The 19897-nt window shown below is 44.5% G+C and overlaps 1 protein-coding gene across 4 annotated transcripts in view; it reads right to left on the reverse strand.

The window, feature by feature from the left end:
* Nucleotides 1–19897, reverse strand: part of ATP11A (ATPase phospholipid transporting 11A) — a 136838-nt gene that overhangs the window by 27685 nt on the left and 89256 nt on the right. For all 4 annotated transcript variants that reach the window (XM_081127309.1, XM_081127311.1, XM_081127312.1 and 1 more), the window contains exons 10-18: nt 19385–19466; nt 17967–18117; nt 16543–16740; nt 14258–14431; nt 12838–13001; nt 11034–11105; nt 8093–8166; nt 3326–3429; nt 2228–2409 (exon numbers count right to left, since the gene is read on the reverse strand). In XM_081127309.1, coding sequence (XP_080983435.1) covers nt 2228–2409; nt 3326–3429; nt 8093–8166; nt 11034–11105; nt 12838–13001; nt 14258–14431; nt 16543–16740; nt 17967–18117; nt 19385–19466 — 1201 coding nt within the window. The remainder of the gene's footprint in view (nt 1–2227; nt 2410–3325; nt 3430–8092; nt 8167–11033; nt 11106–12837; nt 13002–14257; nt 14432–16542; nt 16741–17966; nt 18118–19384; nt 19467–19897) is intronic.

A 19897-nucleotide genomic window follows, 5' to 3' on the forward strand; every position in this document is an offset into this window, starting at 1 on the left:
GTCTGAGATTTATTAAAATATTTTAGGCCCTCAAGAATTGAAAAGCACCACAGAGCTGGCTGATGATGTTAGGATAAAGTGCCCGAATCTGTTTTTAAAGTGTATTAACTTTTTACAAAAACAAAACACGACACTTTCTAATACCAAACAGATAAACATGGATATGCCAGCATGGCAGTTTCTGTCTAGCTGGGACTCACTACCTGGAGAGGATTTTAGGCAGTTATAAGGCGGATCATATAACCAACAACAACAAAAAGTCTAAACCAGGGAAAAACAAGATCTGGGAGAGGTGGTCAGTAACATTCGTTATCTTTTCTTTGGGCAATTACTGTTCAAATTCTGCCTCTTATCAAACTGGAGCCCAGGTTCCCGTAAACCATGTAAAACACTGATAACGCTACTAGTGATTCTATGACTGGCAACAGGCATCACCAAGTGTCAGCTTACCAAGTGTCAGCTGCTGGGTGAGGCATTTTTCGTATGTCATTCACTTTTACAACCAACTTAAGGGGTGAGGACTTTATCGTCATCCCGTTTTACGTGTGGAAAACCCAAAGCTTGCAGAGGTTACAAAACATATCTGAGGATAAATGGCTCTCTTGACACTGGCCAGACTGTCTCGCTATCCGTGGAAGCCTGGCACCAAAACCATGCTTGTCTCATTTGAGGGACCTGCCATTTCTCTAGATTTTAGAGTCTTAGGTTTCGATAGTCATGTGGAGTAACGCAGTGTGTCTCTGCCAAGTACTGAGTAAAAAAAAAAATGGATTCAGATTCTCACTGGAATGACTTGGTTAGATTCTGGAATCAGCCTCCTAGGTGAAAGTCTGATCGCCCAATCAGTATTCTAGAGAGAGAGAAAAATCTCTAATTTCATCATTTTTTTTTTTTTTTTTTGCAAAAAGAAAACTGAGGCTCAGAGTGGTCTGCAAAGATGCTGGCTAGAGATTTTAAAGATGTAAACAAATACCATCACCTCAAAGCCACTAGCCCCTACAGGACCCACTCCCACAGGTATCTGCTCTCAATATTTTGCTGTCTCAACTCCCCACTGAGTCAATCTGCTCCCACCTTTGAGGGGCACCTGCACATCGGCTCTGCCTGCTCGGTTCCTTCCATCCATAAGAGCCTTCTCCTCTCCCACCACCTCCTTTGAGGACCGCGCCCAACCATTCCCCAGGCAAACACCGCCCTACGGAGTATCTCTCCCGCCGAACGCACAGCTCCATTCTAGGACTACGGTTCCACGCTGTAAACCTGTCCTGTGCATGTTAGGCTTCTCATGTTTATACCTGTGTCCATACCTGTTATACTCTAGACCGAATGACGAAAGAGACTACGGAAACAAAAACAAATAAGCAAACCCCAAAACTTCCTACATTGTCCAATCTCATGCTATGGAGATTGAGAACGCAGTAAATGCTTGTTAAAGACACTGGAAACATGTAGGTTTCAAGCTAAGGATTTAAGTTTTGGACCAATATGGTATAAATCTTAAAGCCTTTCAAATTTTATGGGAAATAAATTCCCAGTAAATTTCCTGAAGCTTCTATTTTATTCTTTTAAATTGGAATATTTTTTTCTTTTCCATTCCTTCAAAATAAATTATAATCCATTCCTTTCACTCTGCTTTCAAGATAACAAAGTTAACCCTTAAAAAACTTTTAGTTCTTGATACAGACTTGTGACACATTATAGACTTTTTCTTTAGAGGTATTTGAAAATCTGTAATCAGTAATTTTATCAGTTATTATTGTTATATTATTATTTGCAATTCCTCCTGATTATTTTAAATTTCTCCAATGAGTAGTAGTAACTACACTGAGTATGTTAAGACCTAAATTTTTACACCTGTATTTGGGAAGAACTAGTAACAAACTTAGGAACAGAATTAGTTATCGATTCCATTCTAAAGATTAATTTTAAAAAATAACCCTATATCTTGATATACATAACATAATTTAAAAATGCTATTTCTGGTTTCTTCTGGGGAAGTGTGACTTCAGGAATCTTGTTCATGGAAATCAAGCACCATTCAGTTGTGAGGTGCCTGTGATAGTACTCCCTGGCATATAGTCAGACAGCCTGTCTCTTCCAACATGTAGACAAATCCCTTTTGGTGTGGCTGACGCATTTCCTCCTGAAGCAGCCCCAAGGGGTCCAAGCTGTCACATCACATCACATCACGCTTTGTTTCTGGAGACAAGGCACAGTATTTACTTACCGATCCTCCACGGCGGTAGCACCAAGCAGAATAAGATCTTTCTCTATCTGCTCATAGGCTTCTGCTAATTTCTTTTCTCGATCCTGAAGTGCCACCTTGGCAGCCTGCAGCAATTTACAAATGCCTTCATATTCTTCCGGGATGAGCCTTTTGTAGGCAACACACAAAGTCCGCAGCCCTTCCTATGGGGTAGAATACATTTCACATGAATTCAAGGGTCACTGTGCCGAAATATTTTTCAATAGCCTTCTTGGTATTTTCTTTCTCTAATTACAATGACTAGCCAAAGAATTATAAACCAACCAACCCTAAAAGAAGTTAATCATTTACAACTGAGTTATTCATATGCACATCAAATGTAATCATTACAGGCTATTTTAAAAATTCAAACTAGAAAGCATGAAAATAAATAATAAAATCAGGGCCATCAAAAGATAAGACTTTGTTCTTTTATCTTGACAAAGGAAGAGTTAAACTTTTCTGTAGAAGAATAATTTGCAATTTTATGGTGAATACCAAATGGCATTTCTAAAGTAACATGTTTTACATGGGAGTCTGTAAAACAATTCGAGCTTAGTTAGCACTCACTGAAGGAAATGGCTAGGTTATTTATCAAACCGGCTGGGTCTGCAGGAGAGTGAAATAAGAATCTAGGAATAACAAACTCTCTGCTGTGATCATAATTCTGACGTCACCACACCCAGAGGATGCACAGCCCCAGCCAGTGAGGCACAAGGAAGTTGGCTCTCAGAGCCCGAAGGGGCACACACGGAGCACTTTGATTCCCTCAGTGTGTTAGCTTGGGGCTTTCACAACAGGAGTGTGCCTGTCCCTTCCTCTCTGTCTGGCAGGAAGGCTACAGGGAGATAGTCTTCTGACCCCTCAAAGAGAATGTTACCAGATTTCCAGGAGCTGAAAGGAGGCTCATGGCATAATCTGAAAGAAATGAGAATGTTTCCCTTATGAACTGCAGGGAGATAGGATGCCTGATGCAAAATGGCTTGTACGTCTTAGGGAACAGTACATGGGTCCTCAGGAGTTTTCCTTCCTGACTTGGGAGAACCAGTGTGACGCTTGCCCCTCAGCCCACCATCTCACCACAGCGTTGCGTTCCACTCGGGATCGGATCTGCTCAACTTTGCCTTCTATCACTCGGGGAAATATTGAAGAATCTGCTCCTTTGCAAAACAGAAAAATTTCACCTATAAAATGAGAGAGAAAAAGATGTTTTATTTATTTATTTTTTAAAATATATCTTTATTGATTTCAGAAAGAGGAAAGGAGAGAGAGAGAGAGAGAGAAACATCAATGATGAGAGAGTCATTGATCGGCTGCCTCCTGCACGCCCCCGACTGGGGCTCAAGCCCACAACCCGGGCATGTGCCCTGACCGGGAATCGAACCACGATCGCCTGGATCCTAGGTTGACACTCAACTGCTGAGCCACGCCCGGTAGGGCAAAAAAGATGTTTTAATTTAATCACAATCTGGGGAAGACGAAATTATTTTTTATATTACACAACTAAGAAACAAAAACAGGGATACCAGCGCTGAGACTGTTGTAAAGGAGATTTCAATAGAACAGTTAACATGTATAGTCAGGAAAAAATAAATCTATAGATCACCCCAAAGCCTCATTTTTTCCCTACAATCCCAGAAATTTCACAGGAAAGCCATAGACCAAGAAAACAACTGGCTCCTGGGTGTTGTTCCTCTTGTCACTCTGCTTTCTCTCTGGTTAGGATGTGAGCAAGGAATAAAATGACCTTGGGACTAGGGAGGAGGGTAAGGAAACTAAGGGTGTGGCTGACCCAAAAGTGGAGATAACAATTTGTGAAATACTAGGAGGTGCACATCAAATCCCAGTAGAACGCAATGCACTGACGTAGAACACGACATCTGAGATATCCTTTGCATCACCAAGAGTTACAAGAAATGTCTGTTTATAATTTTTGCCCCACACTTCAAGTAATGTCCCAATTACTTCACACGTATTTGTACTGTAGATGCATGCTGCTCCTCCCTCAAGATAAAGTGGTTTTCTCTTCCAGGTATGTAGGGGAACCTCTCTAGTATATAACAAAAGGAGATTAAAGAGACAGAGGCACCAGCACTGAAATGACAGGCTCCTGGCACTTGGGAGGACCCTCCTCTTCCTGGGAAGAGTCTCCCGGCCTGCAAAGCCAAGTGGCATTTGCCAGGTGGACTTTGTTAGTATTCAGCTCATAGGAGATAGCGTGGTGGTCTGTCACAGCAACTGCAGGGCTTAAGAAGGGGTAATGCCATTGTGACCTGCATTGCATTCTTAATTTGTCTGTAGACAGAAAGCTAGAATGCTGATCATTCTGGCTGGGGATTGATCCCTGGAAACCCTAGATGCTGAGAGTCCTCAAATGTACATCCGGGAAACCAAATCCAGAGGCACCAGGAGAAGCACACAATTGTCCCACTGCAGCCAAGCCCCCAGGTGCGGTGGGTTAGGATGGGCTGTGTGGAGGGGCATGCTCTGGGCCAGTGGCCAGTGGCTAGTGAGACCATACCAGCTGGTGCACATGGGGAACCCACACAGGGCCCACGAATGAACTCAGCTACAGCATGCACAGCCCATCTTGGCTTATTTCCTTGATCCCAGAAAGAACTCCTGTGGTACACACACACAGTGAAAACATTAAAAACACAGCACAATTTATGTTCACACAAGTCTTGAAACTAAACCAAGGGTAATGTCAACCTTCGGCCAGAATGGATGGTGTCTGGTGAAGTCTGTGTTGCCAGCACATGAACTGAGCTGTGGCTGAGCAAAGGCTGGAACAGAGCTGGGAACTCGGCCAGCCACACTGAGCAGGAATCTATCAGAGCAGGAAGTCTGATCCCTAGAAGACGCCCACGTAACCGCAAAGGTTTGTGACCTGGGATTCTTAGTCACATACCAACCAACTGATGTCAAAATTCATTCCTGGCTACCAGACAATTTCTAGCCAATGCTCTATGTCATCAGATATAGTTTAGAACAAGAATTGTAGCCCAGATGACATAATGTTACATCCTTAAACAATAATATATTTTTTTCTAAGAAAATCATGGGTGACTGGTGGCAGTGGTTTGAAAAAGGCTTAAATTCCTCACTGTCTCAACTTGTCAATTCCTCTATACCCACTTTAGAGCCTTGGACATCAAAATATCCACAATATAAAGCAAACTTTACTCTGCAAAGAACAATAACAGACAGTATCTGGCACCGGTTTTAGATCCTGCCTTTCCAATTGTGTAAACAAGCAGGTAGTTACTAACTGAGAGGGGTGCACACACAGATGATAGTAAAATAAAGCAGGGCACAGATGACGTGATCCTCACCTACAACAGCACACACAAGTGACATGATCCTAACCTGCAGCAGAGCATGCTGTGGGACCGAGCTCAGCTCTGATGGCTGCAGCACACTTCTCAGTGAAGAGACTCAGCAAGAAATTTAAGTTGTTAACTGGCTGCAGTGGCTGATGGTCTCCAGTCTCCCCTAATGGAGTCAACCCTCCATTAGGCTGTAAAACCGGTGCAAAGTGCAATTGGTATCATCTCCAGGGATGTTTTACCACTTAGAGAACACCTTGTTGAATGAAATATTCAAACTTCTCTTAAAATGAATTGCTGCAGTGGCCGGTTCAGATGGCATGACAGTCTACCCTCTATGGCCGCAGTTCCTCAAAGATGCCTTCAGACATGTAGATACGTCATGGAAGGGATATTCTAATGATGTGAATGCCCTGGGCATAAATTCTTAATGTGACCCAGCTCCTTTTCAAGCTCTTATGATGCCCTTTTTGATGGTAAATGGAGGTTGTGTACAAAGATTCCGCGGCACAGCCCCCGGGGACCAGCACCGTGACCAGGCAGCTCAGGAGAATGCGCAGGTGGGACAGAAGGTGGTCTGTGCATACCTGATGCATTGTTTTCTGAGACTACGACCATTGCTGCAGGCTCAGGAACTTTCCTGAAGCATGATTCAGCTCCTAGACTTCACATTTTTAAGGGAAAAAGTATCAAGATAAAAAGGTTTCCACAATGCAATGCCTTTCTCTTGCACAATTTGGGATGGCGTAAACTCTCAGGAGAGTGCTTCATTTGTGCCCTGTGAAACAACCTTCTGTACTTGGGCCAGGGTTCGCACATCAATCTGAACTTGTTTCAAACATCATGAGGTGCATGGTTCCCATGTCCTGCTGATCCTACTGGTAAAATCTCTGTTTCCATGTGTATGGGCAATACTTATATTGTAAATTATTTTACGTCCCATGACACTTAGGGAAAGTCTCATTAGTGGAGCCCACTCTTATCCACGTATGACAACCTGGTTGAGAGGTGAGAGGGAAGCATGTTGTTAAGAGACCTGGCTCTGAGACAGCCAGTACATTTCCCAGGGCAGCCAGGGCGCTGCCACCAGGCTCACTATCCAGCACATGGAACTCAACTCCTTGTAAAATGACATACAGGGTGCTGCTGGAAAATATGCCTTCAGCAACCTCCATGGTCTTAGAAAACAAGGTTTTGCTGGTTCTATCAGAAGAAAGTCAGAAGGGCTCTGTTTAAGAAAACATACTTTGTTTACTGCCCATTGAAATGAGTGTTAGATACAGCTGACATAAAATTCCCCAATATGCCCTCAGATCACTACTTTAGGCTCTGAGTCGCCTTAGTTCCAAGGTAGTGGCTGCATTTGGTTGCTCACCAGGCAACTTTCCAAAGAAATAAGCATGGCCTGGTACTGCCTAGTTTTAAAAAACCAAAAAGAATAAGATTACATCTCTTGATAAAATGCCACTTTGAAATTGCATTAGTAAATTGAATTCGGCAGCATTTATTGAGCTGTGGTGGGACATTTCTGAGAAAAGTATAGGTACTGCATTCAGGATGCTTGCAGTTGACCCAGGTCAGAAGACAAACAGCTCATCTGACTGAGGCAACCAGGGCAGGCTTCCTTATCAGGTGGCTGTTGCACTGTCCTTGGGAAGGTACAAAAAAGCAGGAGGGCTTCTACGTGGAAAAGCCCCCACCAGGTAGAGGGCCTCCAGGTGGAAAAGTCCATGCAGTGCACATTCTGGGGTGGCCCGGGAATGAAAGCTAGGAAGGCAGTTCAGGGCCTCAATGAAAAAACCCTGGGGAGGCACGGCTGCCTGATACAGAATAGGAGTCCACCAGGCCCCAGCCAGGACAGCGAGCATTCGAGGGTCTTAAGAAGACTGACACGGTAGCAGGATGATAGGAAGGCAGAGACTACAGATAGGGACCTTTAAAGCAGTGCCGTGTGTGAGGACCAAAGGGAAGGTGCTGGTGAGAGACACTGTGGAGACACTCTGCAGGGCTTGTAGTCAGGAGGAAACCTGTCAGCCTATAGTGCAGGGGAAAGAAACAGGAGCATGTGGAGCTGTGGAGGTGCAGCACCTACAGTGGGTGTGGGAGCTGTGTGGCCTGCAGTGGGTGTGAGGAGGAGCTGTGTGGCCTGCAGTGGGTGTGAGGAGGAGCTGTGTGGCCTGCAGTGGGTGTGAGGAGGAGCTGTGTGGCCTGCAGTGGGTGTGAGGAGGAGCTGTGTGGCCTGCAGTGGGTGTGAGGAGGAGCTGTGTGGCCTGCAGTGGGTGTGAGGAGGAGCTGTGTGGCCTGCAGTGGGTGTGAGGAGGAGCTGTGTGGCCTGCAGTGGGTGTGAGGAGGAGCTGTGTGGCCTGCAGTGGGAGTGAGGAGGAGTGTGACCTGCAGTTGATTCATCTATGTTTTTTAAAAAAACAGAATGGTTAAATCTTTAAAGCTCCTAAAGAATGTAAGCATCAGAATAACCACAATGTATAATTTAAGACATCAAAGAAAATGGAATTTCTACCTGTAGCAGATTTTACAATCACACTCATTCTTCTTCTTACTGAGTCAAAACTCAAAATTTCCAGCAATTCAAACCTGAAAAAAAAATAAAAAATCATCTTTAATACCCATCTGGCTTTGTATGTCATGAAATCTGGGTATTTATTAGCCTTTCCACAGAGGAATGTCTGGTCTGGGGTAGTCCTCTCCTTACCATGTCCAGGCCTTTAAAAATCATCACCTCCATCCATGCCCCATCCCCACCTTTCCCTGGAGGGCATCACTATCAAGCAGCTCTTTCCAGGAGCAATCTGGAGGTGGGGTGGTTCCTCCAGACACAGTGGAAATGTCTGGATTCATGTGCTGGTAACTGCCCCTTGTTGCCAGCACCAGTGCCTGTATAGGGGACAGAGGGCAGCTGAGGCCAGTCTTGCACCCCCTCACCACTAGGGCGTTCTCTTTGGGCATCCACCTTCCACCCCCAGCCTACCGGTACTCATGGAGTTTGTGCAAACAAACTGTATATCTTATGTGCTGATTCACTTTCCTAAATTCTATAGAACACAGACCCACAGGTTGCATCAGAGCTTTTGAGCATTCAGAATACAGCAGTGTCCTTTAAGTTTATAAAAATCATTAAAAAGGGCAAGAATAATGACATTTAATCAGCTTATGCAGTCTTATTATCAGAAGACTCATGATTTCTACCTGGTGTTTGAAATATTAAAAATAGTTCAACCACTCCTGACATCACCTCTGAAAACTCCTCAGGGTCTAGAGATCAGCCAGTGGCTCGGGAGTGACTGAAATGTTTACTATGTCAGTCCCTGCTCACAAGCTGATGAATGGGTTCAGAACTAGCCTCCCCAAGAGGTGTCACTTTGGCAGGTGGATTACTTTGAGCTGAAGGCAATCGAGACCCTGCAGGCTCATGAGAAACTTTTACCTCTCCTTTAAAGAATTTAATTAGGGCCCCGGCCAGTTTGGCTCAGTGGTTAGAGCGTCAGCCCATGGACCAAAGGGTCACAGGTTTCATTCCTGGTCAAGGGCACGTACCTGGGTCGCAGGTTCATTCCCCAGCCCCAGTCGGGGCACGTGCGAGAGGCAATCAATTGACGTTTCTCTCTCTCTGCCCCCTGCCCCAATCCCTTCCGCTCTATAAATAAATAAATAATAAATTTTTTAAAAAAAGAATTTAATTAGAGGCCTTGCCCATAATCATAATTATCACCAGCCCTGGCTTCAGTTGGTTGGAATGTTGTCCCATACACCAAAAGGTTGTGGGTTCGATTACGGGTCAGGGCACATACCTAGGTTGCGAGTTTGATTCCTGCTTGGGGCACATATGGGAGGCAATCAATTGATGTTTCTCTCACACACTGATCGCTCTCTCTCTCCCCCCCTTCCCCTCTCTAAAAGTCAAACAAAACATGTCCAACATATCCTCCGGTGACGATTAAAAAAATAGTAAGAGCTGTGACCACAGATAACTTTCTATGACCTGTCTATATGGCAAGGTAAACATCTAATTACTGAACATCTGCTCTTCTTATCCTGCAAATGACGCCCCTCTGAAGCCCGAGCACTTCAGAATGTCACACATGCCTCATTAGTTCAGAATGTCACGAATACCTTACTTTCCTTTCTGTCTCTGAACCCATGCCAGGGGTCTCTGACTCTCTCATGTACGTGGGGCTCCCATACATACATATGTAATTAAATTTGGTTATTTTCTCTTGTTAATCTGTTTATTATATCAGATAAAAGAACCCAGAAGGGTGTAGGAAAGTTTCTTCCTCCCCACACTGGTAAAAGGGTTCCCTGGGTACTCCTCAGCATTATGCTGTGTATTACATTTTCAGTAGCAACTGACTTTCAGTGGCAAACCAGAAGGTGGACAGCAATATGTCACTCTGCTCCCCACACCTCCAGGGGTCACCTCACAACTTCTAGAAAGCCCCCAGCACTGCAGAAAAACCCTGGCTATGCCAATCTAGGACCCAGCAGCCAGTCCTGGATTCAAGGGGTTCACCACTTCCACTAACCTGGGAGTTTATTTTTTGGAACAAAATTTCAAAATCCAGGTGTTTGAAGCCATCATCACTGAGTCTTATGTTTTTTACCCCCAGTCTTTGCCTATATCCATTCCTGTATATTTATGTTTATTTATAAAGGAGAGATGGACTACCTGATCTTCTGAGTCAAAATTCAAGATATACCCTTTGTCTCTGGGAACAGTCATTTTTAACAGACACTTTCTAAAAATCAAAAGCGTGTGGGCACTAAAGGTTTGAAAAGTGAAAGCATCCAATGTCCAGGCAGTTTATTCCAAAGCATACTTCCTCAGCTGGTGCTCTGTGAATGCAGGATTCCATGCCACGCCCTGGGGAAGGTGCTGACTTCCTCCCCATCATGGAGCATCAGAGTGGCTGGGGAGGGCTAGAACACACTGGAAGCTCTGAGAACTCTTGTAGTAAAACCTGATTTTAGGTGACTCTACCCAAAAACTTTTTAATAATGTAACACCATCTGCCAGGCCAGGCATGGCTCAGCGGTTGAACATCGACCTAGGATGCAGGGGGTAGCAGTTCGGTACCCAGTCAGGGCACATGCCTGGGTTGCGGGCCCGATCCCTAGTTGGGGGCGTGCAGGAGGCACCCAATCAATGACGACTCTCTCATCACTGCTATTTCTATCTCTCTCCCCCTCTTCCTTCCTCTCTCTGAAATCAATAAGGATATACTTAAAAAATAATAATAATGAATAATAATAATGTAACACCATCCAACCAGCTTCTCCTCTGTCCAACTCTTAAATTCTCCAGATGTTTCTGTGACATCTGGATCCTTACTGAGAAGAAGGGGGAATGAGTTATGGGAGTACAGAGAATTTGTTTTTTTCCCCGTGAAAAAATTCTGTAAAAACAATCATTACCATCACATTTTAATGTATAATATCCTTACCTTTCGATGTCATTGTCCCTATTTAATATCTCCATGTAGTTATCCTTTAGCCTTAGGTACGTAAAACCAAGCCTGCAAAGGAGAAGGCAAATCCAGGGGTTAACTTGAAATTTTGATATTCCTCTTTCATAGAACATTTCTGTTTTACACTCGGGTAAAGCTTTCTTCTTGAAAAAGAAATACCCCTGGTAAAACAGAGGTAGTAAACTGAATTATAAACTTAGGAAATTATAATACTGAATTTACTCACCACCTCAAAAACTTCTCCAAGAACCAAAAGAATTTCTGACTTACCCTCCCAAGTGCCACATCACTGAGGTACATTCTTATTGGTGGGTATTCACAGGTTTCAGAAAGACAGTAGGTCTGTGGATTGGTTCCTGTCTATACTGACCCATTTTTCCTCACTGATCAGTGGCATTGTTTAGCAGAGGGTACATGTCGGAATTAGAAGGACCCTGAGAGACTGTCAATCTCCAGACCAACTCACTTTACCGATGAGGACACGATGCCCAGAGCAGGCCGCCAGTCAACAAACATCTGCAGAGCCCTTAACCTATAACACCCTCCTCATGTCACGTCAAGTGCTGTGCAGGCACGTGCTGGGAATGCAGGAGGAAAAGGGCATGGCTTCTGGACTCCAGGAGTTCACAGATATGGGGGGGGAAATGTATCAATATAGCATGGAGCCATCATGGCATGAAGGCGCCATGGAACCTCAGGGACCCGACCCAGACAGGAGCTGGTAGGGCAGCTGAAGGAAAAGCTTCTTGAAAGGTGAGTCTAGGATGACAGGCAGGAGCAGCCTGTCCTAAGTCCTGATATCTATGACTGAATGTGGCTTAATGTTCTGATACTCACTTAAAGGTAGAGAGAAATCTAGCTTTGAGAAATCTCCCACAGGCATGTGTGGATTTATACATTTAATAGGTGTGAAGTGATGTAATTTGCATACCTGATGTTAACTATTCAAATTGCATGGGAAACATACATTAGTCAACAATAAAAACACTGTTCTAATTAGATGAGAGGTGTTCAACGCCCACTTATCAATGGCAGCAAAGAGGGAAGATTAGTACCATTAGTGTTAAATTTGAATTATAAGCGGTGATAATTAGAAAAACATTTCCCTCGACTTGAAATTATGCCACATATCTGGAATATTTATTTTTCCAAGTGTTTGCTTAAATGCCATATGTCATGAGGCAGCAAGAACTCCCAATAAAAAGATATTTAAGGAGAGTGCAAGAAGCACACAGACTTAATGAGAGGATACAAAGAAGGGGAAGCTAATGGTAAGAAAACCCTTGCAATCCCAACTTAATCCCTTTGCATCCTGTGTGACTTTGGGAAAGCTGCTTGAAATCTCTGGGTATCAATTCTTTAGGACAGATGAGGAAGATTTTTCATAAGGGTGTCTAAGATTGTTTGCACCTTTAAAAGCTTGTGATTATTTGGAATGTCCTCTAACCTTCTTATTGAAGAAGCGAGCAGAGAAAACTATCCACACCAGACAGTGACAAACACTCTGGCAGCTGGGACCACGCCTCTTAACCACACAGATGGCAGGTTGTACTCAGGAGGGACCCACCTCTACCAACCTGGAGGTTGCAGAAACACGGAGCACAAAGGCAGTACCTGCTTGGCTCACCCCTCAGCAAGCATCCCAGGCACAGGGGCCTGACTCAGGACTCTTACAGGAGGAGTCCAGGAGGAGTCCATTGTGGGGCTGAAAAGAACCCCAGGACCAGCTCAGCACACCCCTCACATCTGAGACCAGACTCGAGTGAAGCCAGAGACATACCTCTGGACACCCTCCACTAAGGCCACCTCGTCAGGTGAGGATGATATGTACACACAGGACTTCCCCGAGTCTGGTGACTTCCTGGGCCCATCCACGTCATCATCATCTTTCACCTGGATGGTGTGGCACAGACAGAGGGCCCGGAAAAACAGCTCTTCTCGCTCCTGTAAAAAATGTAGTACAAACACCCACACGTCTATGGCATGTCAGCTTAAAGAAGGGAATGAAACAGAAGACAATAAACAATGAAGCAGGACATGCAACTCTCAAGGGTTAGGAAGTATTAGTTTCGCCTTTGGTGTAACTGTGGCTATTGTTCATTCTTGAGCACTTCTACGATACGATCAAGACCTGTAGGCTATGAAGACTAAAAGGAAATGAATGTTCAGTGAGATGAGGTGATAGGTTCAAGGTCACAAGAGGAGAACACAGTGGGCAGAGCCTCAGGCCAGCTGAGGTGGCACTGCAGGGCCTCTGGGGCCTGGGTTCCCTCAGGCCTCCAGGAAGCTTTCTCAGGAGTTCTGGGATGCTACTGTGGCCAAGGGGGACCAAGAAGGGCTGGACTTGCATCCCGTGTGCCAGGTGGGGGGAATTCCAGCTGGTGGCAAGAGTGTGCAATGACTGTGGAGCACCTCACAAAGGCCACAGACCACCTGCCCCTCTTCTCTCAGACTGGGGTAAAATGGTGGTTTCTGTACTGAAATCACCTGAAGCACATGTAGCGGGACGTATGGTTTGCTTGGTCACAACGGGCTGTCACAATACAGCCCACTAAGGCAGGCTACGCTTGGTGCCCTAGGGGACACCACACAGGGCTCTGAGGTCACCAGGCTTTCTGGAATGGTCTCCTGGATGACCACTGATGAGGGTCACAGCTTCCTCCTAGAAAAGCTGAGATCTGAAGCCACAGCACTTGGTGTGTGTACATGTGTGTGCACATGTCTCTCTCTGTGTGTGCACACTCACATGTGCATGCATGTCTGTGTGTGTGCACTCACATGTGAGTGCATGTCTGTGCGTCTGTATCTGTGTGCACACATATGAGGGTATGTGTGTGGGGTATATCTATGTGTGTACATGAGTGTGGGGCATGTGTCTGTGTGTGTGCATGTATGCTTGAGCATGAGTGTGACCATGTATAGAGCACAAGCACATGTGGTATGCAGGTGACTTTGCTCATAGCCCACCGTCTTCCCTGCTTGTCCACATTTTTAAAGCTGATCTTAACATGATGTGACTGGCAGATTCACTGGTGGGAAATGGTAGCATCTCACCATTCTTCTCACTCAAGTCACTGGAAGATCCATGTCTTTCCTGGATCCCAGAACAAGAGGCGATACCAGGCTACCTTGTGAACTGGGACAGTGTGACAGTGTTGGTCCCTAAAGGGAAAACACCTGCTGAGAAAGTGGCCACCTACCCTCCCACTGACCCCCGGGGAAGAGTCGATCATGTCGATGCCGGAAGCGCCGGGGAGAACCTGCCCATTGCAGATGACATGCGGCACGTAGACGTGGCCCTCGATGCAGCACTCCTTGAACTCCATGTTGTTTTCTGTGAGGGTGCCGGTCTTGTCGGTGAAGATGTACTCCACCTGCGGACACAAGGCTTGGCTGGGTGGTGCTGGCCCAGAATTCACACACCCTTCTTGGAGAGGGAGCAGCAGCTCGCTGCCTCCGATCCCAGGGAAGCTGCGTCTCCTGCCTTCAATGTTTTCCATATGAAACAGATTTCAGGTTTTACCCCCAAAATATTCCTTCACCAGGCTGAACTACGAGCATCTGGACAACCTATCCTCTCCCAGCTTCCGAGTGCCTGAGCAGTTCCGACAGGGCCTGACCCAGGAGCTGGAGGGAAGGCCTTCTCTCTCACCAGGACAAAGGTAGTTTTACTTTTCTCTGGATGCAAAGCTCAAAGAACACATCCTCTTAGTCACTTCACCATGAATGGAAAAGCTGGGAGGAGCCAGCCTTCCATTTGTTGAAAAGATAGGAGTGTGGGAGATGTGGGGGTGTTGACCTAAATCTTATCTAACAAACAACTGAAGGATATAAAATACAATAAACTTATTCTATAAGATCTGGGAGGTCAAAAATCACACTATCATTTAAGGTTTAGAAGATACAATTCAAACATATAAAAGAACAAAACAAATTTCAGATAGAAAACCATGAAAAGTGTTAAAACTACACCTGGTTTTAAACACTAAATTTAGATAAACTCTGATTACGTATTTCATGGATAACTAGAAGAAAGTGGGGAATTCTGGAACCCACATAACATGGTGAAGAGGCTGTCAGAAGTGTGCCTCCCGCTGTCAGAGGCCTGCTGGTCCAAGGGTCTAGGGTAGGGGGGAGGTCAGGGTGCCCAGTCAAGGGTCAGTCCTTCCAACACACAGGACACAGAGGTAGAGTTTAAAGTGATAATAAAGTACAGAAGTGTGGGAAGCAGAAAAGACTTATAATACCAGCTATATGTTTTATAATATGTCTTTTCAGTTAGGTCTCTCAGAAAAATGATCTTCTTTGTCTTAAATCCCACAGCCAGAAAATGCCTTTTCCATATGTGCTTGGCTCTAACAAGTAACTTGTAAGTACAAAGTTGTCCCTTATGAATATACTTTTAAAAATCTACCATTCAAATGCTTGCCCAGAGGACCAAGGCAAGGTTAGGGGGACAGGCCTCTCCCTAACTCTCATTTTCAAGAAAGAGGCCGCGTTTTGGGCCAGGTAGACCAGGTGATCATGGATGGCAATGACTTCCACCCCTGGCAGTTCCATTGGACACCGTGGTGGGTGCCTCATCTCCATTATCTCATTCAATCCCCTCTACATTCTGGCAAGGCAGGTACCTGTTATTACACCCATTCTACAAATGGAGTCTAGGTGCACAGAGCTCATGCCACCTGCCCCAAGCCATGAAGTTATCAATGTGGAGCAGAATTTCAATGTAGGTATTTTGAGCCCTGCAATACAGCAGGCTACTGAAACTCCCCGGGGTCTCACTTTGCTTATCTTTTTTTTTTTTTTTTTTAATATATCTTTATTGATTTCAGAGAGAGGAAGAGAGAGGGAGAGAAAGATAGACACATCAATGATGAGAGAGTCATTGATCGGCTGCCTACTGCACGCCCCTGACTGGAGATCGAGCCCACAACCCGGGCATGTGCCCTGACCAAGAATCAAACCCCGACTGCCTGGGTCCTAGGTCAATGCTCAACCGCTGAGCCACGCCCGGCCGGGCTGCTCATCTTTAAAATGAGGCTAAATGGCTCACTGTCAGAACTGAAGGAAATCCTGGATCAAAGCCGAGTGCAATGCCTATGAAGTAGGTACTCAATAAACGTTAGCTCACCTTTACCCATTCACCTCAGTTCACAGCATTATCCAGAATGAGCACCAGTTAGGCCATGGATGAGCTTACATCAACCAGTTAATGTAATTAATTTTGCATAACTTGTAAATATAAAAGCACTATCGGCTGTCATACCATTAAAGTTAAAAAAACACACAGGATTTTGTTCTTGTCTTTCCCCAGTTAAAGGACCTGTCTCTCTGCACCAATTAAAATGGAAAAGTTGTCACCTGACCATCTGGATGATTTGCCTGTGTAATAGGAATCATTTAGAATCTAGATACCTGGGAACATAAAACGGAGGGATTCAATTGTCAAAAGGTTATAAAAGACAATTCAGGAGACACTGACCTGTCCTAACTCTTCGTTTAAATCTGAGGTGTTGACCAGAGGCCCTTCACCCATGTCCTCGTCAAACATCTCTTCATCCCAGGTGATGAAATACGAGCCAAGGAACTTCTGCATCTCCACTGTGACGTACATGGACACGGGGATGATGTAGTTGAACAGAACCATGAAGGCCAGGAAGTCCGTGAACGCCCTGAGAAACTGAGAGAACACTGCGTGATTTCCCACGTCCACAGCCCAGCATCACAACCATTTAAAACAGGCACAAATCACACATGTGCAATTTTTAAATACAAGTATTTCAAATACAAAGATAAGGCTTAATCAGGGGCTGCAGCAGCCATTGGATGACTTGACTGTCACTTAATTTTAGCACTGCAATGGCCTAGGGGCCAGCCAGGTCTCTGGGCTGCAGGGGGGAAGGATTAGTCACTTGTTCCACAGACACTCTGTCAGGAGACAGGCCTCCCAGGTGAGAGCCAGTGGGAAACTTTATATGTTGAGTGTTCCTAGTTTCCTTTGAGACTCTTGACAAATGACCAAATGACACTGTAATAACCCATAGATGTAAAAAATATCAATCTGGCACAAATGAGTTTTCTGTATAGTTTTGTCCTTACCGCTAAGTCACTTGGTTTTTTGGGAGGCCCAACTGAATACACGAAAGAAGTGGGGACCCTAGTCTGGATTTTCACAAAGGCCCACGCTGAACTCAGTGGACGCTGGTCTGAATTTGTACCAGATCTGCTCTGATCAGTGCACCCTGGTTGGCACTGACACCCAGCTCAGGTCTGCACTGTGTAGACATGGTCTGGATTTGCGCACAGCCCTAGTCTGTGCTGAGTGGATCATGGTACAGAGTTGCACATGGCTCAGGTCTGGACTCAGTGGGCCCAACCAGAAAACTATACTGTTTTAAGTAGAGGAGGTTCAACCAAATTATTTTAACATACTGGTTTTGGGGAAAATACTTTTCATAAACATGGGCAACTGAACTGAAGTCCCTCTAAGGAAAAATGAAACCAATTCTTACCTTAATTTCAATATAATTGAGATTCTCCTTTTTCCCATATACTTACCATAAGTAAGTACCATTTACCTCACAATCATTAATGAGCATTCACTGAGCATCCTCTAAATATGGGACACTGCCCGGGTTCTGGAAACACCAAAAGCATTTAAGGTGCATCCATATGAATTTACTATGGGAACCAATACCTTTCCAGACTTGTATATTCAAATACCCAAAGAAGGCAAGAGCAACTAATATCCACAGCCAGGCAGGCAACTGATATTTCCAATAGCAATGCATACATCGATTATAAAGATTTAATCAATCACAACTTCATCATGTTCTGTTAACACATTTTCTTAACAACAGCCTATAGGGCATCTTTGATCACTATGAAGGAAATCAGTTTCCATACCAGGTTCCTCTGTCTTTCTGCTTCGGTTTTCTGATTATACCATGGCTCATCTCGGGATGGTTCACTCTGCCATACATATTTCAGGACAGTATTTATCAGTGCTTTACTGATTAGAATGCAGAGGTACACAATGAGGAATACATTCATTGATCTAAAACACAAGACAGTGATGGTGACTTAGTTACTGCTCCCTGAAGAACTGAGAGCTGTATACCTGTGTGTCAAGATGAACACATTGTGACAAGACAGATTAGGAATAGCAAAGCAATGAGTTTAAAAGACCCCTCCCCCAATCAACTGACAGTGAAAAAAATAACATAAGTGCATATCTAAGTCCCCTCCGTGGTCAATGGCATGTGATTCTAGATGTCACAAGGGAAACAGCTAAGTAAACAGAATGTTTTGTAAACAGGAGAGAGAACGCCACACAACCGCATTGCCAACAAGGGTTTCTGCATGGTCTAGGACTCTAGCATTTAAAGAACATCGAGAAATCGATTTCTTCTACCATTAAGCATCAACCAATGAGTTCCAAATTTAGAGATTACCACCAGGAAGGAGGGGGGGGGGAGGGAGGAAGGGGAGGAGGGAGGGGGGGGAGGGAGGGAGGTCAACACTAAAGGAAACACCGTCTGTGTAAGAATACTGCTGAATCCTTAGCCAATGTCTTAGCAGATCTCATGAAGGAAGTGTGATTTTCCAAAATCTATTACCTGAAACCTATTTGTCAATGGCGATATCTGGAAACAAAGCATTCTTGCTTGAGAGCCAAATCCGCATTTTTGTATTTGAAGTAGCCAGAGACAGACAGGGACACAGGATCACATTTCTAGACTGGCATTTTGAGAGTGGGCAGAGGGCACTCTAACAGTCTTTCCCCAAATTTGAAAGTAGCACACAGCTCTTTGTTAAATAATTTGTAACCACTCATTGATCCACTTCAAGTCAAGGATAGACTTTAACAAGAGGCAAAGACGAAAAAATTCTGGGCTACATTTTCTTACAAATTCAACTCTCTCCTTGACTTACTTTTATAAGAATTTTATGGTCTAAGTAAGAAGACTGTTCTCTCTGCTAATGCTTTCCGCAATAAAACGTGGTTTTCAACACCCCAAATTAAAAAATGACCCTACTTTGACTTTATCATGAAATGGTGGGAGGAACTGTTGGACATCTGCAAATGACTTTGAACTGGGACTTTGGGGCGTCCACATGAGGGAGCCTGTGGAAGTGGGCTGAAGGTGTCCTATGTCCCCACAAAATAAGAGTCGATCTAAGTAATCAGCTCTACTGTATCTAGACACCATGAAGGGACTGCTAATAAGCCAAGAGGAAAATGTTTTCATATCTACTGTGGTCTGGGATAGTGTTAAGTCACAGATTTTTCAGCACTTCAGACAAGGGGGGTTGAACCTTACTTTTCTACAGCAGATCGTTTCTGGGATTTTGATTGGTAATTTAATGCCATCTTGGTTTCCATGCCCGTGTAAATAGCAACACCTGTAATGTAGAATAAATGTCAGAACAATAACACAACTGTATTTGCCTCTATATAGTAAGTTACACACAGCTATGGCAAAAATGGGATTTTGGATAAAAATTAATTCTATTTTTTTAAAAAATATATCTGTATTGATTTCAGGGAGAGGGAGAGAGAAAGAGAGAAACATCAATGATGAGAGAGTCATTGATCGCTGCCTAGGCCGCAACCCGGGCATGTGCCCTGATCGGGAATTGAACCCTGATCACCTGGATCCTAGGTCGACGCTCAACCGATGAGCCACGCCCGGCCAGGCAGTTCTATTTTTAATTTCACTGGCCATCTAGCTGTTCATAAACAGAGTAACACAACAGGATTCTTTAGACTAAAGAAATACATTTTATTTCCTGCATAGAGAACAATCTGTACTTTTTTTTTTGAAGTTCAGATT

Source organism: Miniopterus schreibersii, assembly GCF_964146895.1.
Source record: "Miniopterus schreibersii genome assembly, chromosome: 2".
Classification (NCBI taxonomy): Eukaryota; Metazoa; Chordata; class Mammalia; order Chiroptera; family Miniopteridae; genus Miniopterus; species Miniopterus schreibersii.